This window comes from Rhea pennata, chromosome 13 (genome assembly GCF_028389875.1).
Source record: "Rhea pennata isolate bPtePen1 chromosome 13, bPtePen1.pri, whole genome shotgun sequence".
Lineage (NCBI taxonomy): Eukaryota > Metazoa > Chordata > Aves > Rheiformes > Rheidae > Rhea > Rhea pennata.
The window spans coordinates 22,893,590-22,921,435 of NC_084675.1; the positions used below are offsets into that span (position 1 = coordinate 22,893,590).

The 27,846-nt window shown below is 70.7% G+C and overlaps 4 protein-coding genes across 9 annotated transcripts; 2 read left to right on the forward strand and 2 right to left on the reverse strand.

The window, feature by feature from the left end:
• Nucleotides 1-329: 329 nt before the first annotated feature.
• Nucleotides 330-6,960, forward strand: CPNE7 (copine 7). Its single transcript, XM_062586869.1, has 15 exons — nucleotides 330-569; nucleotides 1,349-1,531; nucleotides 1,627-1,701; nucleotides 2,008-2,082; nucleotides 2,200-2,283; nucleotides 2,358-2,447; nucleotides 2,523-2,621; nucleotides 3,225-3,311; nucleotides 3,894-3,953; nucleotides 4,045-4,178; nucleotides 4,261-4,315; nucleotides 5,254-5,305; nucleotides 5,381-5,514; nucleotides 5,631-5,867; nucleotides 6,823-6,960. The coding sequence occupies exons 1-15, from the start codon at nucleotides 330-332 to the stop codon at nucleotides 6,958-6,960; spliced, it is 1,743 nt and encodes a 580-aa protein (XP_062442853.1).
• A 1,717-nt stretch (nucleotides 6,961-8,677) lies between these two features.
• On the reverse strand, nucleotides 8,678-12,111 carry SULT2B1 (sulfotransferase family 2B member 1). 4 transcript variants are annotated; one of them, XM_062586277.1, is made up of 6 exons: nucleotides 11,872-12,111; nucleotides 10,363-10,571; nucleotides 10,029-10,155; nucleotides 9,849-9,938; nucleotides 9,595-9,775; nucleotides 8,678-9,495 (listed from the first exon to the last, which is right to left on the reverse strand). In XM_062586277.1, the coding sequence occupies exons 1-6, from the start codon at nucleotides 12,008-12,010 to the stop codon at nucleotides 8,709-8,711; spliced, it is 1,533 nt and encodes a 510-aa protein (XP_062442261.1). In that variant the 5' UTR covers nucleotides 12,011-12,111; the 3' UTR covers nucleotides 8,678-8,708. The 4 variants fall into 4 exon arrangements, with proteins under 4 accessions (XP_062442261.1, XP_062442262.1, XP_062442263.1 ...); XM_062586278.1 differs by having other exon boundaries at nucleotides 8,962-9,515; nucleotides 9,849-9,943; nucleotides 11,872-12,104; XM_062586279.1 differs by having other exon boundaries at nucleotides 9,292-9,515; nucleotides 11,872-12,095.
• Nucleotides 12,112-12,333: 222 nt separating this feature from the next.
• DPEP1 (dipeptidase 1) lies at nucleotides 12,334-19,603 on the forward strand. 2 transcript variants are annotated; one of them, XM_062586235.1, is made up of 11 exons: nucleotides 12,334-12,554; nucleotides 12,727-12,914; nucleotides 15,645-15,777; nucleotides 16,426-16,558; nucleotides 16,648-16,798; nucleotides 17,322-17,391; nucleotides 17,505-17,681; nucleotides 17,758-17,842; nucleotides 17,926-18,001; nucleotides 18,347-18,482; nucleotides 19,143-19,603. In XM_062586235.1, exons 2-11 carry the CDS (start codon nucleotides 12,808-12,810, stop codon nucleotides 19,305-19,307), a joined length of 1,233 nt encoding a protein of 410 aa, XP_062442219.1. In that variant the 5' UTR covers nucleotides 12,334-12,554; nucleotides 12,727-12,807; the 3' UTR covers nucleotides 19,308-19,603. The 2 variants fall into 2 exon arrangements, with proteins under 2 accessions (XP_062442219.1, XP_062442218.1); XM_062586234.1 differs by having other exon boundaries at nucleotides 12,731-12,914.
• A 598-nt stretch (nucleotides 19,604-20,201) lies between these two features.
• CHMP1A (charged multivesicular body protein 1A) lies at nucleotides 20,202-26,034 on the reverse strand. 2 transcript variants are annotated; one of them, XM_062586685.1, is made up of 7 exons: nucleotides 25,957-26,034; nucleotides 25,720-25,739; nucleotides 24,501-24,578; nucleotides 23,930-24,076; nucleotides 23,389-23,517; nucleotides 23,023-23,210; nucleotides 20,202-22,177 (listed from the first exon to the last, which is right to left on the reverse strand). In XM_062586685.1, exons 1-7 carry the CDS (start codon nucleotides 25,961-25,963, stop codon nucleotides 22,156-22,158), a joined length of 591 nt encoding a protein of 196 aa, XP_062442669.1. In that variant the 5' UTR covers nucleotides 25,964-26,034; the 3' UTR covers nucleotides 20,202-22,155. The 2 variants fall into 2 exon arrangements, with proteins under 2 accessions (XP_062442669.1, XP_062442668.1); XM_062586684.1 differs by lacking the exons at nucleotides 25,720-25,739; nucleotides 25,957-26,034 and having other exon boundaries at nucleotides 24,501-25,680.
• Between the last annotated feature and the right edge of the window lie 1,812 nt (nucleotides 26,035-27,846).

Below are 27,846 nucleotides of genomic sequence, written 5' to 3' on the forward strand. Positions count from 1 at the left end.
CTGTGGGGCCAGCGGGGGCGTGTGCAGTGCCCGTGGGGCCAGTGCGTGCGCGGGGTGGGTGCACCGCGTCCCGCGGGGTGACCTGGCTCCGGCTCACCCCGCTCTGCTCGGACACCTCGCAGGACCCCGCGGAGCCGCGCGGGACAGGAGCCGGCCGCCCCTCCTCGGAGCTGCCCCGCGGGGCGTCCCCCCTGCCCGCCAGCCCCCCGCCACCGCCGGCCGCATCCCGGCACCCGCGCGGCTCCGGGCACCGCGGGGCGCCGGGCATGCCGGGCGCCTGCCGGGCTCGCTGAGGACGAGGACGACGGCGGCCGGCCCGCGCCCCCCGCATGCCCCTGGCGCAGGGGGCCGCCTGCCCCGCGCGGCGCCCCGCCGCCCCCCGCGCCGCCCCCCGCGCCGCCGCCGCCGCCATGAGCGAGGCGCCCGAGCTGGCCGCCCAGGCCTCGCTGGCCGTGCTCTCCAAGGTGGAGCTGCGGGTGAGCTGTAAGCACCTCCTGGACCGCGACACCCTCAACAAGTCGGACCCCTGCGTCCTGCTGCTCATGCAGTCCCAGGGCCAGTGGATGGAGGTAGGCAGGGCCGGGGGAGGCCGCGGCGCGCGCCTCCGGCTGCCCCGTGCCGGGGGGCGGCCGCCCCCGGGGCAGGTCAGGGCTCGGGGCCGGTCCTCCGGGCTGACGCCCGCCCCTCTGCGTGCGCCCCGACACCGAGCTGGTGCCGGCGCCGGCTCCCCCCGGAGCAGCTCCCGGCCGGCTCCGGCAGCTCCGCACTCGCTGATCGCCGCTGCTCAGCCGGCAGATTTAGCGCTAGATCCCTGCCGTGCGGGATCGACTCCGCGCGCCAGGGCCGGGCGAGCGGCTGCAGCCAGCGCCGGGCTCCGGGCCCGGGTCCCGCTCTGCCGGGCTGTGCTGTGCCACGCCACACCGTGCCGTGCCGTGCCGTGCCGTGCCGTGCCACGCCAGGCCATGCAGCCTGTGCCGTGCCGCGCCGTGCCGGCTGTGCAAGGGCAGCTCCAAGGGGGCGGCCCACGGAGGGGCCTCGGGAAGCAGCACGAGCAGTCGGTCACAGCAGAAAAGCAGCTGTGTGGGGCGGCCCCCCCGCATCCAGCCCTTCCCGGGCGGGGGTCCCCATCGCCCCCGGTGGGAGAGTGTCCCTGTCCCCATTCCCCCCAATCCCAGCTGTGACCCCATCCCAGCTGTGCCCCCGTCCCAGCTGTGCCCCCGTCCCAGATGTGCTCCTGTCCCAGATGTGCTCCTGTCCCCGCTGTGCCCCCCAACGCTGTGCCCCGGCCCTGGGCGAGCGCTGGTGGCACCGGGGGCCCACGGGAGCCCCACGTCACCCCACCTTGCAGGTGGACCGCAGCGAGGTCATCAAGAGCAACCTGAACCCCGTCTTCGCCAAGATCTTCACGGTGGACTACTACTTCGAGGAGGTGCAGAAGCTGCGGTTCGAGGTGTACGACAGCCACGGGCACGCCGGCGTGGGCACGCACGACGACGACTTCCTGGGGGGCATGGAGTGCACCGTGGGGCAGGTGGGCGCCGGGGCGCGCGCAGCCCGGGGCTCCCGCAGCCCGACCCGGCCCCCCGGCGCGCCCGGGCTGACGGCCGCTCTCGCGCCCGGCTGCAGATCGTGGCGCAGAAGCGGGTGACCAAGCCGCTGTTCCTCAAGTACGGGAAGTTCGCCGGCAAATCCACCATCACGGTGAGCGGCCGAGGCCCCGCGCGGCACCGGCGCTGGCGCTGGGCCGGGGCGCGAGGGCGGCACCAGGCTGATGCACGTGTTGGTGGCACCAAGCTGGGACATACGGGTAGCATCAAGCACGTGACACCAAACTGGGGCACGCTGGTGACACTGGGGTGGCACCGAGCTGGGACACGCAGGCGGCGCTGAGCCGAGGCACGCGGGTGGGGGGCACCCCCCGGACCAGCCCGCGGCCCCCCGGGCTCCGGGGCACCCCGAGGACCAGGGATGGCGCGTGGCAGCCCGCGGTGCCACCTCTGCCCGCAGGTCATCTCCGAGGAGATCTCGGGCAACAACGGCTACGTGGAGCTCGCCTTCCGCGCCAAGAAGCTGGACGACAAGGTGAGGGGGCCGGGGCGGTGCGGGGGGCCGGGGCGGCGCGGGGGGCCGGGGCGGCGCGGGGGCGCGGGGGGCGCAGGGGGTGCCGTGCACCGTGCCCAGGCGCTCTGCGCCCCCCAGGACCTCTTCAGCAAGTCGGACCCTTTCCTGGAGATCTACCGCATCGACGACGACCGGAGCGAGCAGCTCGTGTACCGCACGGAGGTGAGGCCGGCGCCGGGCCGGATGCGTGCCGCCGCTGCCGCCGCGGCGCCGGCCCTGACGCCGCTCGCCCGCAGGTGGTGAAGAACAACCTGAGCCCCGTGTGGGAGCCCTTCAAGGTCTCCCTGAGCTCGCTCTGCAGCTGCGAGGAGAGGAGGAAGCTGAGGGTGAGGAAGGGCGCAGGGGCTGGGCGCGGGGGCCGGCGCCGGCGCGGTGCTGAGCCGCGCCGTGGCCCACCGCAGTGCGTGGTGTGGGACTACGACTCGCGGGGCAAGCACGACTTCATCGGCGAGTTCTTCACCACCTTCGAGGAGATGCAGAAGGCCATGGGGGAGAACAAGGTGGGCGCGGGGCCGCGGCGCTGCCCCCCGGCCGCCAGCCCCCCCGCCCCGGGCAGAGCCCCCCGGGGCCGCCGCGTCTGGCGGCCCCTTCCCGTCCCCTCCTTGGTGGCCTGGGGGGCGAGGGAGCCCTGCGTGGGGAGGGGGCACTGGGCCTGGGGGTTACAGGGCTGTGGGGCTGCGGTTATGGGGCTGCAGGCCGTGGGGCTGGCGCTATGGGGCTGGGAGTTGTGGGGATGTCGATCTGGGGGTTATGGAGCTGTGGGCTGGGGTTTGGGGGCTGGGGATCGTGGGGCTGGGGATCGTGGGGCTGGGGATCGTGGGGCTGGGGGTTATGGAGCTGTGGGCTGGGGTTTGGGGGCTGGGGGTTGTGGGGCTGGGGATCGTGGGGCTGGGGATCGTGGGGCTGGGGGTTATGGAGCTGTGGGCTGGGGTTTGGGGGCTGGGGGTTGTGGGGCTGGGGATCGTGGGGCTGGGGATTGTGGGGCTGGGGGTTATGGAGCTGTGGGCTGGGGTTTGGGGGCTGGGGGTCGTGGGGCTGGGGCGGTGGGGCCGCAGGGCGCCGCGGGGCCGGGGCCGCCCAGGCAGCGCCGTGCCGGGCCGCAGGTGCAGTGGGACTGCATGAACCCCAAGTACAAGGTCAAGAAGCGCAACTACAAGAACTCGGGCGTCGTGGTGCTCCTGGACCTCAAGGTGAGCCCATGGGTGCCGCCACGTGCAGCGCCGGGCGCTGGGCACCGCGCCGGGCACTGTGCTGGGCACCGGGCACCGGGCACCAAGCACCGTGCCATGCACCGCAGCATGTCATGCACCGTGCCATGCACCGTGCACCGTTCACCATGCACCGTGCCGTGCACCGCAGCATGTCATGCACCGTGCCATGCACCGTGCACCGTTCACCATGCACCGTGCCGTGCACCGCAGCATGTCATGCACCGGGCACCGTTCACCAAGCACCGTGCCGTGCACCGCAGCATGTCATGCACCGGGCACCGTTCACCAAGCACCATGCCGTGCACCGCAGCATGTCATGCACCGTGCCATGCACCGGGCACCGTTCACCATGCACCGTGCCATGCACCGCAGCATGTCGTGCAGCGTGCCGCGCACTGTGCCGTGCCCCACGCTGTGCACCCCTGCCGTGCACCCCGCACCGCACCACCCCGCACCGGCGCCCTGCGGGCAGCGCCTCCGTTCGCAGCCGCCCGGCCGGCCACCGGGGCCCCTCGGAGCGGCGGGGCGGCCGCTGCCGGCTGACACGGGCGCCCTTGGAAGATCCACAGGGTCTACTCCTTCCTGGACTACATCATGGGCGGCTGCCAGATCCACTTCACGGTGAGGGGGCCCCGCGGCAGCGCGGGGCGGCGGGCCGGGGCCGGGGCCGGGGCCAGGGCCGGGGCCGCCCTCATCGCCGCCGCCGCGCCAGGTCGCCATCGACTTCACGGCCTCCAACGGGGACCCCCGCAACAGCTGCTCCCTGCACTACATCAACCCCTACCAGCCCAACGAGTACCTCAAGGCGCTCGTGGCCGTGGGCGAGATCTGCCAGGACTACGACAGGCAGGTGCCCCCGGGCCCCCCGGCCCCCCCCGGCCCCGCCGGTGCCGCCCGCGGCGGCTGCCTCACGCCTCTTCCCTCGCAGCGACAAGAAGTTCTCCGCGCTGGGCTTCGGCGCAAGGATCCCGCCCAAGTACGAGGTAAGGGGGGGCGGGGGGCCGGGGGCTGCCCCAGGGGGCCACGGCGGCCACGGCCCCTACGGGACCCGACGGATGTGCTGCACCCCCGGGCACCCATCGTGGCTGTGCTGCACCCTTGGGCACCCTCGTCCATGCTGCACCTCCTGTGTCCATGCTGCACCCCTGGGCACCCCCTGTGTCCGTGCTGCACCCCCAGGCACCCACCATGTCCATGCTGCACCTCCTGTGTCCATGCTGCACCCCCAGGCACCCACCATGTCCATGCTGCACCTCCTGTGTCCATGCTGCATCCCCGGGCACCCCCCATGTCCGTGCTGCACCCCCAGGCACCCACCATGTCCATGCTGCACCTCCTGTGTCCATGCTGCACCCCTGGGCACCCCTTGTGTCCATGCTGCACCCCTGGGCACCCCCCGTGTCCGTGCTGCACCCCCAGGCACCCACCATGTCCATGCTGCACCTCCTGTGTCCATGCTGCACCCCTGGGCACCCCCCGTGTCCGTGCTGCACCCCCAGACACCCCCTGTGTCTGTGCTGCACCCCTGGGCACCCCTCATGTCTGTGCTGCACCCTCGTCCATGCTGCACCCCGCCGTGTCCACACTGCGCCCCTGGGCACCCCTTATATCCGTGCTGCACCCCCCGTGTCCATGCTGCACCCCCAGGCACCCGCCATGTCCATGCTGCACCCCCTGTGTCCATGCTGCATCCCCGGGCACCCCCCGTGTCCGTGCTGCACCCTTGGGCTCCCGTGTCCATGCTGCACCCCGGGCCCCCTCCTCCGTGCTGCACCCTCCGTGCACCCGTGTCGGCGGCTCCTGCGCTGCCGAGCGGGGCCGTGTGCGCCTGGCGCCGGGCCGCGCCGAGCCCCGGGGCCGGGCGGGGGCTCCGCGGGTGCCCCCGCCGCAGCGCCCCGGCCCCCCGCCGCCCCCCGCGCAGGTCTCCCACGACTTCGCCATCAACTTCAACCCCGACGACGACGAATGCGAGGGTGAGTCCGGCGTGGGCGGGCGGGCGGTGCCGGCGGTGCCCGGCGCCCCGCTCAGCCCGCGCCGCCGGCCCGCAGGCATCCAGGGCGTCGTGGAGTCCTACCAGAGCTGCCTGCCCCAGATCCAGCTCTACGGCCCCACCAACGTGGCGCCCATCATCTCCAGGGTGGCCCGCGTGGCGGCCCACGAGGAGCGCACCAAGGAGGCCTCGGTACGCCGCGCCGTGCCGTGCCGCGCCGGCCGCCGCCGCGCCGGCCGCCGCCGCGGGCCCCTGCCCCGCCGCCGCGGCCCCGGAGCCGCCGGCCCCACGGCCTGCCGCCCCCGCAGCAGTACTTCATCCTGCTCATCCTGACGGACGGCGTGGTCACGGACATGGCGGACACGCGCGAGGCCATCGTCCGCGCCTCCTACCTGCCCATGTCCATCATCATCGTCGGGGTGGGCAACGCCGACTTCACCGACATGCAGATCCTGGACGGCGACGACGGCGTCCTGCGCTCGCCCAAGGGCGAGCCCGTCCTGCGCGACATCGTCCAGTTCGTCCCCTTCCGCGAGTTCAAGAACGTGAGCGGGGCGCCGGGGGGGTCTGCACGGGGTGCCGGGGGGGGGGGTCTGCACGGGGCACTGGGGGGGTCTGCACGGGGCGCCGGGGGGGGGTCTGCACCGGGCACTGGGGGGGTCTGCATGGGGCTCTGGGGGCTCTGCACCGGGTGCTGGGGGGCTCCGCACAGGGCACTGGGGGGGTCTCTGCACTGGGCACTGGGGGGGTCTCTGCACCGGGCGCTGGGGGGGCTCCGCACAGGGCACTGGGGGGGGTCTCTGCACTGGGCACTGGGGGGTCTCTGCACCGGGCGCTGGGGGGCTCCGCACGGGGCACTGGGGGGGTCTCTGCACTGGGCACTGGGGGGTCTCTGCACCAGGCACTGGGGGGGCTCCGCACAGGGCACTGGGGGGGTCTCTGCACCGGGCACTGGGGGGGCTCCACACAGGGCACTGGGGGGGTCTCTGCACTGGGCACTGGGGGGTCTCTGCACTGGGCGCTGGGGGGGCTCCGCACAGGGCACTGGGGGGGTCTCTGCACTGGGCGCTGGGGGGGCTCCGCACAGGGCACTGGGGGGGTCTCTGCACCGGGCACTGGGGGGGCTCCACACAGGGCACTGGGGGGGTCTCTGCACTGGGCACTGGGGGGTCTCTGCACCGGGCACTGGGGGGGCTCCGCACAGGGCACTGGGGGGGTCTCTGCACCAGGCGCCGGGGGGTCTCTGCACCGGGTGCTGGGGGGCTCCACATGGGGTGCTTGGGGCTCTGCACCGGTTGCGGGGGGGGGCTCCACACCGGGCTGTGTGGGGCTGGGCATCACGGTGGCACAGTGCCGGGGCTGCTTGGGGCCAGGCATGGCCGGGCCGCGGGGGGCCGTGGGGGGCCGGGCATCACCGGGGCGGGGGAGCCACGTGTGGGGCCGGGCAGGGCCGGGGCGCGGGGGCTGCCGCGGTCCCCCCGCACGCCGTGCCGCCCGCAGGCCTCGCCGACGGCGCTGGCCAAGTGCGTGCTGGCCGAGGTGCCCAAGCAGGTGGTGGAGTACTACAGCTACAAGGCCTTCCCGCCCCGCCGCCCGCCGGCCGAGAGCCCCGCCGCCGGCCCGGGCTCGCCGCCGTGAGCCCCGCGCCCCCGCGCCCCCCGAGCGCGAGCGGGCGCAGCCGCCGGGGCGGGCGGGCGGGCGACCGGCGCCGTGCCCAGGCTCCCGGCGAGCTCCCCTCCCGGAGCCGGGGGGCGGCGGGGACGGTCCCCAGCGCCCGGGCCGGCGGGGAGCTCCCGGCGCCGCCCCGCCTCTGCACCCCGTCCCGCTCCCCCCGTGCTTGTCCGTCGCTGTGACGTCCTTCGGAGGCTGCATGACGACCCTCCCTCAATAAAGCAAGGCGCCCTCTCCCCCGTGCCGTGCTGTGCCGTGCCGTGCCGTGCCGCACTGCGCCATGCTGTGCCACGCTGTGCCGTGCCGCACCGTGCCGTGCCGCGCTGCGCTGTGCTGCACTGTGCGGTGCTGCGCCACACCATGCTGCACCGCGCAGTGCTGTGCCACGCTGTGCCGTGCCGCATCATGCCATGCCACGCGCTCCGCGGGCGCGAGGCTCCAGGCGAGCGCAGGTCGGCGGCAGCAGCCCCGCGGGTGGCATTGCCACCAGCGGCAGCGTCTCCCCGGAGCCGACGTTCCCCTTCGGCCGCGAGCCAGCTGTGCTGCCGCGTGCGTTCAGCCGGGACTGGGCACGCGAAAGCCGCCGGGGCTCGGTGCGCGGCGCCGCGGCGCTTCACCGCCGCTGCACTTCGGAGCCGCTGCAGCTTCAAAGTCGCTGCCGAGCTGCCGCAGCTGCGTGGCAGCGAGCACGGCCGACCCGCCCGCCGGCAGCCCTGGGGGTCGAGGCGAGCAGGAGAGGGGCCGGCGACAGCCCTGGGCCCCTGCCTCTGCCCAGCGCACTGCCCGTGCCCGGCGCTGCGTGGCACGCGCCGCGTGCTGTGCTGGGTGCCGTGTGCTGTTTGCTGTGCCACGTGCCATGTGCTCTGTCACATCCCATGCCGCGTGCCATGTGCCGTGCCGTGTGCTGTGCCATGTGCTGTGCCACGTGCCATGCAGTGTGCCATGTGCTCTGTCACATCCTGTGCCGCGTGCCATGTGCCGTGCCGTGTGCTGTGCCACGTGCTGTGCCACGTGCCATGTGCTCTGTCACATCTTGTGCTGTGTGTCATGTGCTGTGCCATGTGCCGTGCCACGTGCCATGCAGAGTGCCATGTGCTGTGCGCTGTGCCATGTGTTGCTTGCTGTGTGCCACAATGTGCTGTGCCATGTGCCGGGTCACATCCTGTGCCACGTGGCCTGTGCTGTGCCATGCAGTGTGTGCTGTGGCCTGTGTTCTTTGCTGTGCTATATGCTCTGTGCATTCGCTGCACGCTACGTGCCGTGTGCCGTGCCCTGTGCAGCCATTGCACGCCACATGCCGTGTGCCGTGTGCTGTGCCCTGTGCATCCATTGCACGCTACGTGCCGTGTGCTGTGCCCTGTGCATCCATTGCACGCCACGTGCCGTGTGCCGCGTGCTGCATGCCGTGTCCTGTGCAGCCATTGCACACCACGTGCCATGTGCTGCGCCCTGTGCGTTCGCCACGTGCCACCCGCCGCTCGCACCACGTGAACCCGCTGCCCTCGGCACGGCGGCGGGCGCGGGCAGGGGTGACGCCCGCCCGGGCGCGATGCACCGGCGGCCGCGATGCCGGAGCCGGCGCTGGGGCGGCTCCGAGGCGTCGCCCAGGCGAGGCGCCGAGCGGGCCGCGGCGCCGGGGCTCGCTCCCGAGAGCGAGGGGCGCGCGGGGGCCCCGCGCGGTCGCGCCGCGTATTTATAGCTCCTGATTCATCTCCCTACAAAGCGGGATAACGGCCGTCGCCGTGGAAACGCCGCGGGCACCGGCGCGCGCGGCCGGGCGGCTTTCGGAGACGGTTAATCCCGTCTGCCGGCGCTGCGGACGCGGCCCAGGGCGCGCGGGACCCCACGGACCCCCCCCCCCGGGGTGGGGGCGCACAGACCCCTGCAGAGCGGCACGGACCCCCACGGGGCACCGCGGCTGCCCCTGGGGCGATGGGGGGGGCAGTGCGGGGGTGGCGGGGGGGTAGGGGGCACCCGCAGGGATCAGTGGGGCAGAGCAGGGGGCGCTGGGGGGGCAGGATAGGGCAGGGGGGCTGCAGCAGCCCCGCGGGGGCCGGCTCCGGGCTCTGGGCACCGTTCCCAGCCGCCGGCGCCGCGGGGCCGGGCTGTGAGCCGCCGTGGGAACGGCACCGCGCCAGGACCCCCCCTCCCTGCTGTGGCCGCCGCTGCCCGCCAGGACGTTGCCCCCGGCCCGGCGATAACGTCCCCGGAGGACGAGCCCCCGCCCCGATGCGGTCCCGATAACGGCGGGGCACTGCCCGCCGCCGGCACGCCGCCAGGGAGAGGCACCGGCGGGCGGAGAACGGCAATAAATATGTATTGGGTCCGGCGCGGGCCGCGCGTGGCGGCGGGGGGCGATCGCCGGCCCCCCGCGCGCCCCGGCCGCTCACGCCAGCGTCCAGGGCGCCCGGAGCCCCGCGTCGCCCATCCGCTCCCGGTAGACGCGGTCGAAGAGGGCGGTCTGCCGCGGGGAGAAGTGCTCGCGCCAGTCGCCCACGACGCCTGCGGGAGGGCAGAGCGGGCTGCAGCCGGCACGGCACGGCGTGGGCACGGGGCGCCCGGCCCCGCGCCGCCCCCCCGGCACCCCCCGGCCCCCCGCACCTTTCCTCATGAAGCGCCCCTGGCTGTGGTCCATGATCTCGGCGGGGATGAGGCTGTAGTTGACCATGGCGTTGTCCCGCATGGCGGCGAAGCTGCAGTGCCGCTCCAGGCTGCCCAGCGTCTCCGGCCCCAGCGGGCGTCCCAGGAAGGCGCCGAGCCGCTCCGCGGCGCCCCGCAGGTCCTGCGCCGAGGGGCCGGGTGAGCCGGGCGGCGGGGGGCGGCCGGCCGGCGCCGCGGCGCCGCGGGGGGCTCACCTGGTGCAGCTCCTCGTAGGTGATGTAGAAGATGTCCAGAGCCTGGCGCTGGCCCAGCCAGCCCTTGACGTGCTCGAACCAGGAGCCATACTGCACTGCGGGGAGGGGGGGAGGCGGCGGGTGACGGGGCGCCCCGGGGTGCCGCCCGCCCCGCCGCGGCCCCGCCGGCCCGGCCCTCACCCGTGCCCTCCAGGAACCGCGCCAGGAAGGCGTCGAAGGAGCCGGGGTCCGGCAGGAACTTGGCCAGCCGGTGGAAGTGGTAGAAGGAGACGGCCACGTCCTTGGGGTTCCTGGCCACGTAGACGACCTGGCGGGCGCCGGCGGGTGTCAGCGGCGCCCCGGCCCCGCCGGCGGCTCCGCTCCCCGTGCCGTGCCGCTGCCGGGGGGGGATTTCTGCCGCAGTGCCCGTCGCTCCGCCCTGCCCGGCCGCGGGAGCGCAGAAAGCCCCGGGCAGCCTCCCCGGCCGGGGAAAGCCCGGCGCGGCGCGGGCGGCCCCTCCGGAGCCCCCCGTCACCTTGGCTCTGCTCTGCTGCAGCGCGGGGCCCAGGACGTGGGCGGGCAGGTGGGTGGTGATGAGCCGGTGGCCGGCCGTGTCCCGCAGCGCGTCCCTGAAGTAGGTCTGCTCCAGCCAAGGCGCCCGCATCCAGTTAGGGATGGTCTTGGCCGGCAGGACGTCCCCGTTGCTGTACAGCAGGGTCAGGATCTCCTGCATCCAGGTGGTGCCTGGGGGAGGCGGGCGTCAGGGCAGCCCCCCGGCCCTGCGCGGGGCACGGCACGGCACGGCACGGCAGAGCAGAGCATGTCACAGCATGGCACGGTGCAGCAACCGTGGCACAGCACAGCGTGGCTGGCACGGCACGGCATGGCACAGCATGGCAAGGCATAGCTCAGGCAGGTAGCTCAGCCTGGCCCCACTGCGTCCCCCAAGCAGTCATACTGGGGCAGTAACATCCACCCGCGCCAGGCTGGGGACAGGGCTGTGGCCGGTGACAGGATGGGGCTGGGGACAGGATGGGACTGGGGACAGGATGGGAACAGGATGGGGCTGGGGACAGGATGGAGCAGGGGACAGGATGGGGACAGGATGGGGCTGGGGACAGGATGGAGACCAGGACGGTGCTAGGGACAGGGTGGAGACTAGGTTGGGGCTGGGCCTGGGGACAGGATGGGGCTGGGGACTGAGCTGGGGCTGGGAACGGGCTGGGATGAGGCTAGGAAGGGGCTAGGAAGGGACTGGGGCTGGGAAGGGGTTGGGGCTGGGAAGGAGCTGGGTCTGGGAAGCGTCTGGGAAGAAGCTGGGAAGAGGCTGGGGCTGGGATGAGGCTGGGAAGGAGCTGGGGCTGGGAAGGGGCTGGGATGAGGCTGGGAAGGGGCTGGGGCTGGGAAGGGGTTGGGGCTGGGATGAGGCTGGGAAGGGGTTGGGAAGGGGTTGGGGCTGGGAAGGGGTTGGGGCTGGGAAGGGGTTGGGGCTGGGATGAGGCTGGGAAGGGGTTGGGAAGGGGTTGGGGCTGGGAAGGGGTTGGGGCTGGGATGAGGCTGGGAAGGGGTTGGGAAGGGGTTGGGGCTGGGAAGGGGTTGGGGCTGGGAAGGGGTTGGGAAGGGGTTGGGGCTGGGAAGGGGTTGGGGCTGGGAAGGGGTTGGGAAGGGGTTGGGGCTGGGAAGGGGCTGGGGCTGGGAAGGGGTTGGGGCTGGGAAGGGGCTGGGGCTGGAGCCGGGGTTGGAGCAGGCACAGGGCATGGCAGGGGGTTGCAGGCGGGGGGGGACTGGCGGGGAGCTCGCGGCGCCGCGGGGGGCCGAGGGTCTCCCAGCACTGGGGCTGTGCCGGGGTGGGGGGGTCGGCGGCGGCCGGGGGCCTCGGCGGGACGGAGGGGCAGCCGTGGCGGCGGAGGGGCGGCCGCGCGCCCCTGCCACGTCCCGCGGCCCGTGCCGCCACGCAGGCGGCGCCGGGTCCCGCGCGCGCCCCGCCGCCCTGCCCGGCCCGCCGCCCCCCCCGGCCCCGCCGCCCCCCCCCGGCCCCTCTCACCCGACTTGGGGTAGGTGACGATGAGCACGTCGGTGGCGCGGAAGGGGAAGGTGGCGGCGAAGTGCAGGGACTCCTTGGTGTGGAGGTGGCCCGGCAGCGAGATGCCGGCGAAGGTCTCCGTCACCTCCATGCGGTCCATGTCCCCCCCGGTGCGCCTGGGAGGCGGCCGCCCGCCCGCGCCCCGGCCTTAAATAGCCGCAAAAGAGGAAGCGGGGCCGCCGGGGCGGGAGGCCGCGGCCCCCCCGGCGCATTCCTGGCGCGGGGCCGTCCCCGCCTGGCCGGGGGCCCCGGCAGGGCGGCTGTGGCGCCGGGCGACCGCGGAGCCCCGGCGCCGGCACCGAGCCCCGGGGCCCCGCGCGGCGCCGTGGGGCTCGCGCCAGCGCCAGCGCCCCGGCACGGCGGGACGGGCCGCGGGGCGCCGCGTCGACGCCGCCTGCCTCGGCGTGCCCGGCGGAGCCGGGGTGCCCGCGCGCCCTCCCCACCCTCGCGCCGGGCAGCCGGGGCCCGCGGGGCCGAGCCGCCGGATCTCTCCGGGACGTGCCGGCGCCGCGGATGCCCTCCCGAGCGCTCGGATCCCGGCGGCACGTCTGGGCGGCATCACCCGGGCAGCCGGGAGCCCGTCCCGGCCCCACGGATGGCGCGGGGCCGCAGAGCCCGGCACGCAGCTGCCACGTGGCGCGGGGGTGAGCCGGCGCCCGGGGGTCCCGGGGGTGCCGGGGGACGGCGCGGGGAGGGCGGGGGGGAGGCGCAGGAGGCCGCTGGGAGGAGGCGCCGGGGCCCGGCCACGGTGCCCGGGCTCTGCCGGGGCGCGGGGATGGGTTTACGGCGCTGGCTGGAGGTTATTTATTTACCAAGGCAGGGGGAGGACGACGGGCAGACACACCCGGGACGCGCGCGCCGGAGGGCTCTCGCCGGCGGCCGGTCTCCGCCGCGGAGATGCTGCGCGGGAGCGTCCTGCTGCTGTGCCTGCTGCTGCCCGCCCGGGGCCAGCCGCACCGCGACGAGGCCGAGCGCATCATGGGCACCACGCCGGTGATCGACGGGTGAGCGCGGACCCCGCGGCGCCACGGCCTCGCGCCGCGGCCCCCGCGCCCGGCGCCGGCAGCGCCGCTCGGCTCCCGGCCCCACGTGCCGCCGCCCTGCCCTGACAACGGCTCCAAAGGTTGGCGGGGCCCTGGCACGCCGGCGGGGGCCTCTGCTCAGCCCGGCCGCCTGGCAGAGCTCCCGGCCGCGCCGCAGCGCTCTCGGTTCCCCGAGAAACCCCCCCCCCGGGCCAGGAATGTCCCACAGGGCTGCAACAGGGCAGGAGATGCCGCGGGGTTCCCCGGGCTTGCACTGGGGCCGGGCGCTGCCGTTGGGGTCCCGGCTCAGTGCACCCGGGGCCGGGCGCTGCCGGCGCTGCCGTTGGGGTCCCGGCTCTGTGCACCCGGGGCCGAGCGCTGCCGGCGCTGCCGTTGGGGTCCCGGCTCTGTGCACCCGGGGCCGGGCGCTGCCGGCGCTGCCGTTGGGGTCCCGGCTCAGTGCACCCGGGGCCGGGCGCTGCTGGTGCTGCCGTTGGGGTCCCGGCTCTGTGCACCCGGGACCGGGCGCTGCTGGTGCTGCCGTTGGGGTCCCGGCTCTGTGCACCCGGGGCCGGGCACTGCCGGCGCTGCCGTTGGGGTCCCGGCTCAGTGCACCCGGGGCCGGGCGCTGCCGTGGGGATCCCGGCTCTGTGCACCCGGGACCAGGCGCTGCTGGTGCTGCCGTGGGGTCCCGGCTCTGTGCACCCGGGGCCGGGCGCTGCCGGTGCTGCCGTGGGGATCCCGGCTCAGTGCACCCGGGGCCGGGCGCTGCCGGTGCTGCCGTGGGGATCCCGGCTCTGTGCACCCGGGACCGGGCACTGCCGGCGCTGCCGTGGGGATCCCGGCTCAGTGCACCCGGGGCCGGGCGCTGCCGGCGCTGCCGTGGGGTCCCGGCTCAGTGCACCCGGGACCGGGCACTGCCGGCGCTGCCGTTGGGGTCCCGGCTCAGTGCACCCGGGGCCGGGCGCTGCCGGCGCTGCCGTGGGGTCCCGGCTCAGTGCACCCGGGACCGGGCACTGCCGGCGCTGCCGTTGGGGTCCCGGCTCAGTGCACCCGGGGCCAGGCGCTGCCGGCGCTGCCGGGGGTCCCGGCTCAGTGCACCCGGGGCCAGGCGCTGCCGGCGCTGCCGGGGGTCCCGGCTCAGTGCACCCGGGGCCGGGCACTGCCGGCGCTGCCGTTGGGGTCCCGGCTCTGTGCACCCAGGGCCGGGCACTGCCGGTGCTGCCGTGGGGATCCCGGCTCAGTGCACCCAGGGCCGGGCGCTGCCGGCGCTGCCGTTGGGGTCCCGGCTCAGTGCACCCAGGGCCGGGCGCTGCCGGCGCTGCCGTGGGGATCCCGGCTCAGTGCACCCAGGGCCGGGCGCTGCCGGCGCTGCCGTTGGTGTCCCGGCTCAGTGCACCCGGGGCCGGGCGCTGCCGGCGCTGCCGTTGGGGTCCCGGCTCAGTGCACCCGGGACCGGGCACTGCCGGCGCTGCCGTTGGGGTCCCGGCTCAGTGCACCCGGGGCCGGGCGCTGCCGGCGCTGCCGTTGGGGTCCTGGCTCAGTGCACCCAGGGCCGGGCGCTGCCGGTGCTGCTGTGGGGATCCCGGCTCTGTGCACCCGGGGCCGGGCACTGCCGGTGCTGCCGTGGGGATCCCGGCTCTGTGCACCCGGGGCCGGGCACTGCCGGCGCTGCCGTTGGGGTCCCGGCTCAGTGCACCCGGGGCCGGGCGCTGCCGGTGCTGCCGTGGGGATCCCGGCTCAGTGCACCCGGGGCCGGGCGCTGCCGGCGCTGCCGTTGGGGTCCTGGCTCAGTGCACCCAGGGCCGGGCGCTGCCGGTGCTGCTGTGGGGATCCCGGCTCTGTGCACCCCAGGGCCAGGCGCTGCCGGTGCTGCCGTGGGGATCCCGGCTCTGTGCACCCCAGGGCCAGGCGCTGCCGGGGGATCCCCCAGGTGCAGCCCGGCCGCGAGCGGGGCCGGGCGCTGGGAAGCCCGGCCAGGCTCCCGAGGGAGCGCGCGGCCCCTCGGCTCCCCGCGGCGCAGCCCGCCGGGGGAAGTCCACGCGCGGGGATGTTCCCCGGGCGCCGTTCCCGGCAGCACCCGGCCCCCTGGTACGGCCCCTGCTCCCGGCACCCGGGGGCTCTGGTCACCGCAGGGGGCCCGCGGGGCTCAGCAGGGGCCGGGGCTGCTGCCGAGGGCCTGGCACCGGCGTGGGGCCGGCGTGGGGCCACGCGGCGCGGCAGCCCGGGTGCGGAGGATGTGGCGGGCCGTGACGCAGGAGGGAAGCGGGAGCCCGCCCGGGCCTCCGGCACTTCCCCGGCGCTGCTGCGGGGCGCGTGACACCGTGGGGCGGTGACAACCCCGGGCCGGCCGCCCCCCGCTCCCCACCGGCCGGCGGCGTGGTCCCAGGCGGGGCCATCCCGGGGAGCCACCGAGCCCCTGCTCCGGGCCGGAGCCGCTGGCGCCGCTCTTCCAGGGGGGCACGGACAGATCGGGGCACGGAGGGGCCGAGGGGCGGGTAGACGGGCCACGATGGGTGGGTGCGTGCGTGGAAGGACAGGCGGGCGCATGGACAGACGGATGGATGGATGGACGGGCGGACGGACGGATGGATGGATGGATGGACGGACGGACGGTTGGGTGGGCGGACAGGCGGGCGGATGGATGGACGGACGGACGGATGGGCGGGCGGCAGTGAGACCCCGCTCACGGCCGCCGCCTGCCCTGCCCAGGCACAACGACCTGCCCTGGCAGCTCCTCAAGAGGTTCAACAACCAGCTGGGGCTGCCGGAGGCCAACCTGACGCTGCTCAACGGCACCCACACCAACATCCCCAAGCTGCGCAGGGGGCACGTGGGCGGGCAGGTGGGGGGCGGCCGGGGGCACCGCGCCGCGCTGGGGCGGGAGGGGGACACGGAGCCGGGCACATGGGTGGGAGGGGGACACAGAGCTGGGCACGGGGGTGGGAGGGGGACACAGAGCTGGGCACAGGGGTGGGAGGGGACATGGAGCTGGGCACGGGGGTGGGAGGGGGACACAGAGCTGGGCACGGGGGTGGGAGGGGGACATGGAAATGGGTGCTGGGGCGGAAAGAGGACATGGAGCTGGGCGCTGGGGTGGGAGGGGGACATGGAAATGGGTGCTGGGGCGGAAAGAGGACATGGAGCTGGGCACGGGGGTGGGAGGGGGACATGGAAATGGGTGCTGGGGTGGGAAGAGGACATGGAGCCGGGCGCTGGGGTGGGAGGGGGACATGGAAATGGGTGCTGGGGTGGGAAGAGGACATGGAGCCGGGCACGGGGGTGGGAGGGGGACACAGAGCCGGGTGCTAGGGTGGGAAGGGGACACGGAGCCGGGTGCTAGGATGGGAAGGGGACATGGAGCCAGGTGCTAGGGTGGGAGGGGGACCCGGAGCTGGGCTCTAGGGTGGGAAGGGGCTGGGCTGGGCGCTCCAGCAGCTACTCGCCCCGGGGGCGGCGGGCACGCGGCGCTGATGGGTGCCGTCCCCGGCAGTTCTGGTCCGTGTACGTGCCCTGCGAGACGCAGGACAAGGACGCGGTGAAGCGCACGCTGGAGCAGATAGACGTGGTGCACCGCATGTGCGAGCTCTACCCCGGCACCTTCGCCTGCGTCGTCGACAGCGCCGGTGAGCGGCCGCCGCGGGCGCGGGCGCGGGCACGGGCACAGCCCCGGGGCCGCGGTGCGCCCCGGCTGAGGCCCGCTGCGCTCCCGCAGGCATCGAGCAGGCTTTCCGCGACAGCAAGGTGGCCAGTCTGCTGGGGGTGGAGGGCGGCCACTCCATCGACAGCAGCCTGGGCGTCCTGCGCACCTTCTACCGCCTGGGCGTCCGCTACATGACCCTCACCCACAGCTGCAGCACGCCCTGGTAGCAGCCCTGGGACGGGCACGGGGCACGGCTGGGATGGGGGCACAGCTGGGACAGGGATGTGGCCGGGACGGGGCTGCTGCCGGCATGGGAACATGGCTGGGATGGGAGACAACGTCGGATGGGGACACAGCTGGGATGGAGACACATCTGAGATGGGGAACGTGGTCAGCATGGGGACATGGCCGGGACGGGGCTGCTGCCAGGAAGGGGACATGGCTGGGATGGGGGGAACCACCATGATGGGGACACAGCTGGGATGGAGACACAGCTGGGATGGGGAACGTGGTCAGCATGGGGACATGGCCGGGACGGGGCTGCTGCCAGGACAGGGACATGGCTGGGATGGGGGGAACCACCGGGATGGGGGCACAGCTGGGATGGAGACACAGCTGGGATGGGGAACGTGGTCAGCACGGGGACACGGCCAGGACGGTGACAGAGCCGGGGCAGGGACGCGGCCGGGACGGGGCCGGGCGGCGGGGCAGGGGCTCGAGGGCCCTGACGCCGCCCCGCGCCGCAGGGCGGATAACTGGCTCGTGGACACCGGCAGCGAGCCGCCCTTGCACGATGGCCTCTCGCCCTTCGGGCAGGTGAGTGCGGGCGGGGACGGGGACGGGGACGGGGCCGAGCGCCGGTGGCGCCCCGGAGCCGCAGCCGAGCCGTGGGGCGTGCACCGCTCACCCAGCCCGTCCCCGTCCCGCAGACGGTGCTGCAGGAGATGAACCGCCTGGGCATGATCGTGGACCTGGCCCACGTGTCCGTGAAGACCATGAAGGACGCGCTGACCCTCTCCAAAGCCCCCGTCATCTTCAGCCACTCGTCCGCCTACAGCATCTGCCCGCACCGGCGCAACGTGCCGGACGACGTGCTGCAGATGGTGGTGAGCGCGGGGCCGGGCGGCGGCGGCGGGGGGGCCGGCGCGGGGCCGGGGCTCAGCGCCGCCTCCCGCCCCCCAGGCCGCCACCGGCAGCCTGGTGATGGTGAACTTCTACAACGAGTACGTGACGTGCCGGGACACGGCCGCGCTGGCCGACGTGGCGGGTGAGTCGGGGGCCGCGGGCGCGTGGGGGCCTGCGCCGGCTGCCTCCCCGCGCCCGCTCACCGCGGCCCCCCTCTGCCCGCAGACCACATGGACCACGTGAAGAAGGTGGCCGGCGTCGGGGCCGTCGGCTTCGGCGGCGACTACGACGGGGTCACGGGGTAAAGCGGGTGCCGGGGGGCGTGGGGAGCCGGCGCCGTGCACCATCTGGGCTCGGGAGTGGGGCTGGTGTCACTGGGGGGGATGCATGGTCCTGCTCCCCACTGCCCCAGCCTGGTGGGACAGGGCGTGGGACTGGTGGTGGGGCAGGTGATGGGGTGACTGGTGCAATGGGTGATGGGACAAGTGGCAAGATAGGTGGTGGGACGGGTGATGGGACAACTGGTGGGACAGGTGGTGGGACGGGTGGTGGGATGGGGCAATGCCAGGGTGTGGGAGGAGGGGCCCATGGGGCTCGGCAGCACCCGGCCCAGCGTGGCTGGGAGCTCCAGCTCTGACTGGTGCAGGCTCCCCACCGGCCTGGAGGACGTCTCCACCTACCCCGCGCTGGTGGCAGAGCTGCTGGCCAGAGGCTGGACGGAGGTGGAGGTGAGGGCGGCCCTGGCGGAGAACCTGCTCCGGGTGTTCAGGAAGGTGGAGGAGGTGAGCAGGGCACGGGGACGCGCAGGGCACGGGGACACACGGGGTGCCACGGGGATGCACAGGGCTTGGGGGCACACGGGCTGCCATGGGGATGCATGGGCATGGGGGTGCATGGGCGTGGGGCCACATGGGGTGGTGTGGGGCCCCTTGGGGCACAGGGATGCACACGGCTTGGGGACACGTGCGGTGCCTTGGGGACGCACGGGCATGGGGGTGCATGGGCGCGGGGCCACATGGGGTGGTGTGGGGCCCCTTGGGGCACAGGGACGCACACGGCTTGGGGACACGTGCGGTGCCATGGGGACGCACGGGCATGGGGGTGCATGGGCGCGGGGCCACATGGGGTGGTGTGGGGCCCCTTGGGGCACAGGGATGCACACGGCTTGGGGACACGTGCGGTGCCATGGGGACGCACGGGCATGGGGGTGCATGGGCGCGGGGACACAGGGTGGCAGGGAGACACGGGGTACGGGGATGCACAGGGTGTGGGGACACCCAGAGCAGCCTGGGGACACGTGGGGTGGCGTGGGGACGCATGGGCACGGGGGTGTTCGGGCACGGGGACGCGCAGGGCGTGGGGACACCGGGGCTGGCGGGAGCCACGCGGCGCTGGCGGGGCCGGCGCCGGCGGGTGACGGGGCCGGCGCCGCCGTCCCGCAGGTGAAGGCAGCCCTGGGGGACGCGGCCGCCCACGAGGAGCCCATCGCCTTCGAGGAGCTGCAGGGCGCCTGCCGCACGCGCTACGGGTACCCCAGCCGCGCCGCCGCCGCCGCCCGGGCCCTGCCGCTGGTGCTGGCGCTGGCGCTGCCGGGCGCCCTGCTCTAGCGCCGCGGGGCGCCGGCCGCGACGGAGAAATAAAGCTGTGCTCCGAGCCCCGCGGGCAGCGTGCGTCGCCGCCGGGACCCCCGCGCCGCCCGCGCTCCCTTGCCCTGGCAGAGGGTCCGGCGCTGCCCGGCTCGCCCCGCGCCAGCCCCCCCCCGTCCCCAGCCAGCCCCTGCCGCAGGCTCCGCTCCGAGCCGCGGCCGCGCCGGGAGCGGCACGTGGAGGCGACAGGCGGCCACGGGGCTGCCTCCGCAGGACACTTACGTTAATCATTAGCTAATTAATTGGCTGCTCCATCATCTCGTTAGCAATTTCCTCTTGCGTTTGGGAACAGCCTGTCTTCAGAGCGGAGGCGGAAAACAGGCTCGCGAAGGAGCGCCGGCTTCCCGCGGCTCCCGCACCTTGGCTACGGCACAGGGCCCCGGCTGCCGGCGGGGAGCCGCGGCCCCCCCGGGCGGCGAGGCGCTGCCAGGCCCTCCCGCGGGGACGTGGCACGTCCCCCTCCGGGGAAGCTGCCGGTGCCCACGGCCGGACCGGCTCCCCAGCCTCCCCGTGCGGTTGCAAGCCGGGAGTCTCCCCTTGGCGAGATAACTGCGGGCGAGGGGCAGCTGCCCACCGCCCGCGGGCGCAGGGAGCTGCCAGCGAGCCGGGCAGCCCCAGAACGAGCCGGGGGGAAGGAGCCAGGCGCCCGGGGGCTGCACTGCTCCCCCTCGGCCGTGGGGCCTGGTGCTGGGGAAGGCGAGCGGGCCACGCCGCTGCTGCAGGGCGAGGGGGAGCAGGGAGGGCTGCAGCCAGCAGCACCGGCCCCGGCCCCAGCCCCAGCAGCGGCCTCCTGCCCCGGGCTCCGCGCTGCACCCCCGCGGAGGCCTCCCTCTGAGCCCCGCAACGCTCCAACACTGACGTTCTGGGATTGTTTATTTAAAATAGCAGAAAGTAAATCAACACGAGTTTGGAAGAGAAGAAAAAGGCAAATGAAACAAAGCTTTAAAAAACCCCAAACCAGAAAACATCACGCAGACCGCGCAGAGAGGCAGGGGCTCCTCAGGGCCGGAGGGCGCGTCCCCGTTCCCAGCCCCACGGACGGCATTCGGCATCCGTGCAGAGCTGGGCCACTGCCAGAGCCCCCGCAGCCCAGCGTCCCCCCCAGCCCGGCGGGGAGCCGGAGCCGGGGGGCCAGCGCTCCGGGGAGGGGGGCCGGCCCCGGCAGCCTCCCCGCTGCGGGGGGCTCGGGGTGGGGGGAAGGATGCTCTTCAGGCCGCGGGATGTCCGCTGCCGAGGCCACCGAACTCGGGAGAAACAGCAAGGAGAGCGGGAAGTGTCTTTGTTACAGGTCGGCCTCCGGCCTGCAGCGAGTGCTGCCCAGGGCAGCGTACGCCACCGGGCTGAGCCTCCCGCTGGCGCTGGAAGCTGGGCCACTCTCCCTCCACCCATACTTTTGTTTTTCCCTAGTGATAGCACAGTCCAAAGCAGCAGCTGTGCATGACTAAAAAATTCCCTTAAAAAAAAAAAAAACGAATATTTGAACAGAAAACTGGTGAATCATACCCACTCTGCTGCAGCAGGACTGGTCACACAGCCTAGGCAGCACACAGCACAGCTCGGCACCGTCAGCACGCGCGGCACCACGCCAGCTCCAGCACAGGTGGGGACAACGGAGAGGAAAAGGCAGCAGAGAGACCCACGGAGCAGGCCAGAGCCAGGCGACAGTGCCGGGACACACTGTCAGGACGGTTTGGCATTCAGTTGGGGGTTTGTCACTCCCATCCCCGGCTGGGGGATATTTAGAAACAAGGCTAGGGAAGGCTGCTGTCACCGTGGCTGCCAGCCCAGGAGTGGAAGCTGCTGTAATCCAGTCCCAGTTGCTGGATGCCTGGCCCGGACCAGCCCATGTGGGAGGACGCAGCCCGGAAAATTCACTTCCAGACCTCAGCAGTTGCAGACAGTGAATTTGAACTTAAACACAAACAAGTGCTTGTGCAGGGCAGGGCAAACATCTTAAAGGTCACTTTTCAGCAAAGAGATCCAGGGAGATTTGCATGCCAAGACAGAGTTAGTGATTGGCAAAGTGAAGTTTGCAAATAGGGCACCAACTGACTGCTATAAACTGCATAATGATGGCTTGGGAAGGTCACTGCTAGGGAAGAGACACGATGGCACAACCACACCTTCCTGCAAGGCACTAACCCTCCCAGAAACACCACAGGCAAGAAGACAACCCCGGTCAGAGTCCTCTTCCTAGCCAACTGCAACACAAAGAGAACCTCTTAGGTCTCTCCCTGCTCCACAAAGTTAGCTGCTGCGAGCCCCTAGCAAAGGGCTGCCCACAGCTGAGGCCCAGCCTAGAACATTTTTTTTTTTTTAAAAAAAAAAAAAAAAAAAAAAAAAAAAAAGTGTTACACAGGAAGAGGAGTCAGGCATCAGCACCCGAGCAGATTCTGCAACCTACCTCCAGAAAGACTAATTTAGTGTTAAATCTGGAGCAGCACATTGCTCTCATCCAGAGCCCTGGAATGCTGCAAGGAACCTGCAGCATCCCTCAAATGAAAAACACCCTGAAATCAGAACCAGCAAAGTATTTTCCAAGGCCAGAACAAGGCTGTGTTTGCTCAGCAACCCCCCACCAGAATCTCTGCCTGCTCTGGGAGAAGTCACCAGCATCACACCGTAAAAGAAGAGTCTAACCAGAGCCAGGCAGGGCTGGGAACGTGCTGATGGAGGGGTTGGTAGGCTCTGCCTGGCTAGTAGGTCAGAGCAAGGATGTAGCAGAGGCTATATGGAAGGAGTTCCAGGGCCTCCTCCACCCCACACACAACTAGTGTGGGGCAGCAGTCCATAGGGATGACGGGAAACCTCAATTCCGTAAGGCAGCCAACCTGGAAGGAAGAGTGCAAGAAGAAATCAATGCGAGCAGCAGGACTCTGAGTCAGAAAGAATCTTCAGTCAGCAAGCACAGAGAAGGTATTTTCCCAGAACCTGTCTTTCCGTGGCAGATACATGCAAGAGATCCTGCCCTGGAGCACACAGCCATGACTGCCTGTGGTACACTTGGTGTTGTTGGAGCAATTTCTTATCAACGCAGCGAGGTGCTGCAAAGCAAGGGTTCCCCGCTTCTTTTCCGGGTACCTCAAGACCGCAGACAGCCCAGTCCCTCTCCCAGGGCCATTCCCACCTCCACGGCCAGGGCTCCTGCAGCACACGGATGCTTGCTACCTCAGGACTGTCCCCAGATGGACCCCAATTGTGGCTGCGTGGGGAGCAGTGGAGAGGGACTGGAAAGAGGAAGCTCATCAGCTTCTCCTGGGGCAGTTCCAGAGAGACAGCCTGTTCCTGGAGCTGTTTGAAGGTCAGCATCAAGAAAACATTTGCAGAGCAGCAGCAGCTGCACGAGAGCAAGCGCAGAGCGGGAGGAAACTGTTCTCTGCCGAATTGACGAACGTTCACCACACAGTGCCAGAAGCCGCCTCCGCCTCCAGGTTCTGCTAGCCACAACCCCAAATGGCCACCAGGGCCTGCCTGCACCCTACCCAAGTACTGTGGGGGCTGCCTGGCAAGGGCTGCAGGGTTCTGGCTTGCCTGAGCGTGCCAGTGTCCAGCGGGGGCTCAGCACCTGCTCATCCTCCGCTGATGGGCAAACCCATTCCCTTTCTGTCAGTGCAGGATCCCCAGGAAGAACTGAAACTGCCTTGATGCACAGCAAAGGATCTGGGAGAGAACAAACCTTCGTGAGAGCTGGTCTTCTTGGGTGCGGACTGAGCTCTCCCCCACAGCCGAAGCACCCTCAGGGAGCTGGTTGAGTTGGTCCATGATCTCCAGGCCATTCTCCTCTGCTATCTGAACAATGAGGCTGTCCACCTGCTCCTGCGGGGTGGTCAGCGTGGTAGCGGAGCTCATGGAGTCCTCCATGACCTACAATGGAGACAGCCTGTCACCCCGCACTACTAGCAAAACCACCTGGCCCAGCCCATGTCCAGCTTCTTCACCCAAAGAACCAGCTGCGGACCCACCACATGGGCCACCAGCCCCTTTAACCTGAACAGCTTCCATAGGTTCAAGCCTGACAGTAGGACTTCAATGAAGCACTTACCGATGTATGAACATCTAAATTCTGAACCTGCTGCTCAAATTTGTCCATCACTGCAGACACCTTCTGCAGATCCATGGAGCTCAGAGCCTTGTCCAAAGCCTTGGTCACCTGAGCCATGTTTTTTGTCACCTGCAAGAAAAGATTGTTTTATAGATGCTCCTCAAATGCAAGAGGTCATCGCCAGTGAAAGCAAAACTTGTGCCCAGTGAGAGAGAAGTCAGCATCACCAGTGTTCTCGCCAGTGCTACAAGGTAGGACAAGCTTTGCTTGCTCATGAGCAGACGCTTCCATCAGCTCTCCAGTCCCTTTGCAAGCTCAGCCTGGCTGCAGGTTTGTCGAACAGCACACAGTTACTCTAGACAACCGCCTGGACGTTTCAGAGGCTCTGAACTAACTACAGGGCTTCATCAGACCCTCATGCAGGGACAGAGAAGTCCAAAATGGCTAGAGGCAGGCAAGGAGAATAGAAAACCCAACACTTGCTCTCCGCAGGGCACAGATCCATCTCAGAGCCCCATGCCCAAGCAACAGATGCTCTTACCCCCTTCATCGTCACTGCTGTCTGGACCTTGGAGGCCACCGCATCCACGCGGGAAGCCATGCGAAGCCAGTTGAGCCCCTCGTTCTTCTTGCGGATTGCATTCTCTGCATAGACACGAGCACACTCCACATTCTTCTGCTGAAGAGCCTGGAAGAGCCAAGAGCTACTGTTTGCACAAAGAATCCACTTCACATTTATAAACAAGCATTTCTGCCTGACAGAAGAAAATAGGGCTATGCGACCCACATAAATACTGAAAACACTCTTGGAAAAGGATTAAATTCCTTTCAGTGATGCACAACATCCATCCTTGACAGAGTCAGGATATGAGATAGGACTTAAATCATTTTGAGGTCAACCCGGCACATGTCAGGGACTGCAGACGAAAGCCTGCCCATTTCCTGCAGCCCCTAAAGGTACACACCCAGCAAGGCAGGAATTCTGCTGCTTGCACAGCGGTGAGGGTGACAGCACCGGCATGGCAGCACAAGAGGTGAAAGGGCCTCACCTGGAGGACGAGGCCCAGCAGAACACACCAGCAGCTCTGCACACAAGACATCCTCTCACCCACCTTTTTGACTTTGGCTTGCTCAGCCTTGGAGTCTTTCTCAGCTTTCTTGGCAAGCTTCTCCAACTGCTTTGCTGTGAACTGCAGCAAACGCAATGAGTTAGTGTGAGGACACAAAGGGGTCATCAGCAGCCCAGATCCACAAGGTCCCAGGCTGCCCAGAGGCCTGGGGTCAGCAGAGCATGCAGCAGCCACTTCGGCGGGCTGGCACTGGGCCCAGCTACACTGCTACACCGACATGGCCCTGGCTGATTTAAAGGGATGGGATGGTGCATGGAAGGGAAGTGCTGGCTCCCTCCACCTGAGCCGTGTCACTGCCCTGACCCTCAGGCTGCATGGGCTAGCAGAAGAGTTCAACATCTTGACCCTGAGGGTTGGAGACACCCAGAACACGACAGACAGAGATTCATGTTTCCCCACTTCCCAGAAAGAGAGTACCCAGGGAGCGGATACAAGGCAGGAATTTGCTGACCACCAGGAAACACCCTTCCCACCCCAGTATGCCTGGTCTGACCCAGTGCGAGGGGAACCGCAGGATACATCCAGCTAAACAGCTCCCTCTGCCCGCCGCCACTGGCATCGACGGGGCTCCCACGACAGGGAAAAGACAGAGCTGCAGCGTCTTGGTGCTTTCTTGAAGGCAGATCTCTGCAGGTCAAGATTTCCTTCTCTTCCTAGGAAGAGCGGCTTGCTTTTTTTTTTTAAAAAAAACACCCTGCATGTTTTCTTCTTTTTGTCAGTAAGGATCAGGGGAAAAAGCAGTCTCCAGACTCCTGTTAATGCTAATGCAATCGCTGGGAGAAGGCCGACCTAGCCCCAGTAGGGCCCCGGTGCTTCGCTGCTAACACCTCATCGACGCACGCGCCGTCCCGACGCCCTCGGAGCGCCCGGGAGGCGAGGCCCAGCCGTAAGGGCAGCGCAGTGGGGGCCGCCGCAGCCCAGGCGGGGGCCGCGCCCCTCCCGGCCGAGGCCGGCGGTGTCCCGCTGCCCCCCGCAAGGGGCCGGGCCACGTCTCTCCAGAGGGAGAACTACCCGCAAGGGCGGGAGAGCCCCTGTGCGGGGCAGGCGCTGCTCCGGGGCTGCTGCAAGAGAAGCGCCGCCGAGTCGGGAGCGGCGGGGAGCCCCCGCGCAGGGGGCACCGCCGGCGGCCGGGCAGCCCCGCGGGGCGGCGACACGTCGCGGAGAAGCTGCCGGAGAGGCATCGCCGAGAAGCCGCGCTCACCTTCAGCTGGAAGAGCGTGTCTGCAAGGCAAGGAGAGCACAGCGTCAGGGCCCGGGCCGGGCCCCGGGCCCCGCCCGCCCGCCGGGCCCCGCCGCAAGGCGCGAGGGCAGCGGGCCCGCCCGGGGCTGCCCCGCGCCTGCCGCCGCCGCCGCCACTGCCCAAGGGCCGCGGAAGCCCCCGCCACCCCGCGGCGCGGCTGGCGGAGCCGCTCGCCCCGGCCCCGGCCGAGCCCCTCACCGTCCATCCTGCCCCGCTAACCGCTTCCGGGAGCCGCCGCCGCTTCCGGGGTCGCTCGCCGACCTCTCGCGAGAGCGGGGCCGCCGCGCGAGTCACGTGAGGGGCGGGGCCCGGGGCGGGGCACCGAGGGGCGGGGCCCAGAGGGGGCGGGGCGTGGGGCCCCCACCCCGCAGCGGGGCGCGGTGGGGGCCCGGGGCGGCTCCTACCCGGAACCGTGGCCGGGGAGAGGCGCCTGGAGGAGGGCCGGGGCCCGGCGCTGCCCCGGGGCACCGCGGCGGGGACCGTCCCGGGCCTGGCCCTGCTCTGCCGCAGGCCGGGAGACCGGGGCGGGGAGCGGGAGGCGCCGGGAGGGCCGAGGGCCCTCGTCCTGCGGGCCTCGCGCCTCAAACCGCCTCGCCGTGCCTGGGGGACCGGGGCTCGGCCCCGTGCCGCTGCCCGGCTCACCCCGAGGGCGGGCGGTGCCCCCCGGGGCGGCCGCCGTCTCCCCGCGGCCCCGGACCGCCGGGCCGAGGCGGTCGCCGACGAGTCACAAAGAGCTCCGAGGTCAGCCGGGGCGGCCCCGGCGCCGCGCATCTATGGGGCATGTGTTCAGCAGGGCCACACACACGAAAGGTAACGGGCCTTTCCCCAGGGCGGCCGAACAGCCGGTGCTTAGGTGGACCGACACGTTTCCCTCCCCGCTCTGTGGGTGGCGACTTGGCCTGGCCCTTGCCGACGGGGCTCACGTGCCCTCGTCAGCACCTCCACGTTGCTCGAGAGGGAGCAGCCATCAACCTAGATTTTCTCTTTTGAAAATGCTTCATCCAACAGAAAGAAATTTTATACCCAACCTGATCTTGTGGGCAGAGGGAGAGATCAAGGAACAACGTATTATGGGTTTCTGCTGCACAAAGAGTCTCAGTGTGATTAATTTGCTATAAAAACCTTTTCTCCTGCAATGCAATGGCTCCAGTCTTTCTTCTAGCTCTGTGCACACACATAAAAGAGAGAAGAGAAATGGGGCACTTCCTATTGTGCTGTGCTCTCCTTCTGATCAGATAGCCAAGTTTAATGAACTTTTTTACACATAGCAAATATTTCTGGATGTGTGTTTGGAATAGCTGTGGGGGAAGGCAGGTGGGGAGCAACTCCCAATGACTGCAGGGTCCCAGAGCTCTGAGCGCAGCGCTGACAATGGGAGAGTTTTAGCCAACCTTTCTCCTTTGCGTTCAAAATCCCCACTGCAGCGGGAGGCCAGCACAACGCAGCGAGCAGCCAGGGCGCAGCGCACAGGCGGGCGGCTCCCACGGGCAGCCACGACATCCACAGCGTCGCCAGCCAACTCTCAGCGAAACAATCCAGTCATCTGTTGACGGATGGACCCCACCAGAAAGGTAGGGGACGAAGAGCAGAGCAGTCACCAGCTGCACCCAGGCTGCGCTCTGTGTAGCTGCGCCCGGGAGGTGTTTGCCTGGCACTTGTTTATGGTCCTGCAGATAGTCTTCCTTAAGTGATTCCCATTTTCCCTGGAGGTGAACAAACAAGAGGGATCGAGCAGGGGGCTGTCCCAGCTCGAGTAGCCCAGGTAGGCAGCAGCTTCCTGGCGTTCTTCAGGGCAGGGCTGAGACCCTGGAGGGATCCCAAGGAATCTCCCAAGCAGGATCCCTCCCTCGCTGTGCTGGCAGCTGTCCCCAGTGCTCACCAGGCTCCTGATGGGTCACACTGCCACAGCAAGCCTTCCCTCTCCCCCTCCCTTGGTTTTCCGAACTCTAGTTCAGTAAAATCGCCTAGACCTGGCGCTTGTCTGTCATCCTGCTTGCTTTGCCAGCACCTGCGTTCCCTCTGGTGCTTTTTGCTTCAGAGCAAACTAGCAGGCGGGGGGGCCTGACACAAGGCTTCTTCCCCTCTCTG

What these genes read in the sequence shown, in the direction of transcription:
- CPNE7 (XM_062586869.1), top strand. Translation starts at nt 330, where the DNA reads ATGCCCCTGGCGCAGGGGGCCGCCTGCCCCGCGCGGCGCCCCGCCGCC. An exon ending in CCGGCAAATCCACCATCACG is followed by an intron (nt 1,702 to 2,007) that starts GTGAGCGGCCGA and finishes CTCTGCCCGCAG; the next exon opens with GTCATCTCCGAGGAGATCTC. An exon ending in AGGCCATGGGGGAGAACAAG is followed by an intron (nt 2,622 to 3,224) that starts GTGGGCGCGGGG and finishes GCCGGGCCGCAG; the next exon opens with GTGCAGTGGGACTGCATGAA.
- SULT2B1 (XM_062586277.1), bottom strand. Translation starts at nt 12,010, where the DNA reads ATGGACCGCATGGAGGTGACGGAGACCTTCGCCGGCATCTCGCTGCCG. An exon ending in CGTCACCTACCCCAAGTCGG is followed by an intron (nt 10,572 to 11,871) that starts GTGAGAGGGGCC and finishes CGCCTCCCCCAG; the next exon opens with GCACCACCTGGATGCAGGAG. An exon ending in GCGGTTCCTGGAGGGCACGG is followed by an intron (nt 9,939 to 10,028) that starts GTGAGGGCCGGG and finishes CCCGCAGTGCAG; the next exon opens with TATGGCTCCTGGTTCGAGCA.
- DPEP1 (XM_062586234.1), top strand. Translation starts at nt 12,506, where the DNA reads ATGGCGCGGGGCCGCAGAGCCCGGCACGCAGCTGCCACGTGGCGCGGG. An exon ending in CTGCGTCGTCGACAGCGCCG is followed by an intron (nt 16,559 to 16,647) that starts GTGAGCGGCCGC and finishes GCGCTCCCGCAG; the next exon opens with GCATCGAGCAGGCTTTCCGC. An exon ending in ACGACGTGCTGCAGATGGTG is followed by an intron (nt 17,682 to 17,757) that starts GTGAGCGCGGGG and finishes CCCGCCCCCCAG; the next exon opens with GCCGCCACCGGCAGCCTGGT.
- CHMP1A (XM_062586684.1), bottom strand. Translation starts at nt 24,623, where the DNA reads ATGACCCCTTTGTGTCCTCACACTAACTCATTGCGTTTGCTGCAGTTC. An exon ending in AGCAAGCCAAAGTCAAAAAG is followed by an intron (nt 24,077 to 24,500) that starts GTGGGTGAGAGG and finishes TGGCTCTTCCAG; the next exon opens with GCTCTTCAGCAGAAGAATGT. An exon ending in ATTTAGATGTTCATACATCG is followed by an intron (nt 23,211 to 23,388) that starts GTAAGTGCTTCA and finishes TCTCCATTGTAG; the next exon opens with GTCATGGAGGACTCCATGAG.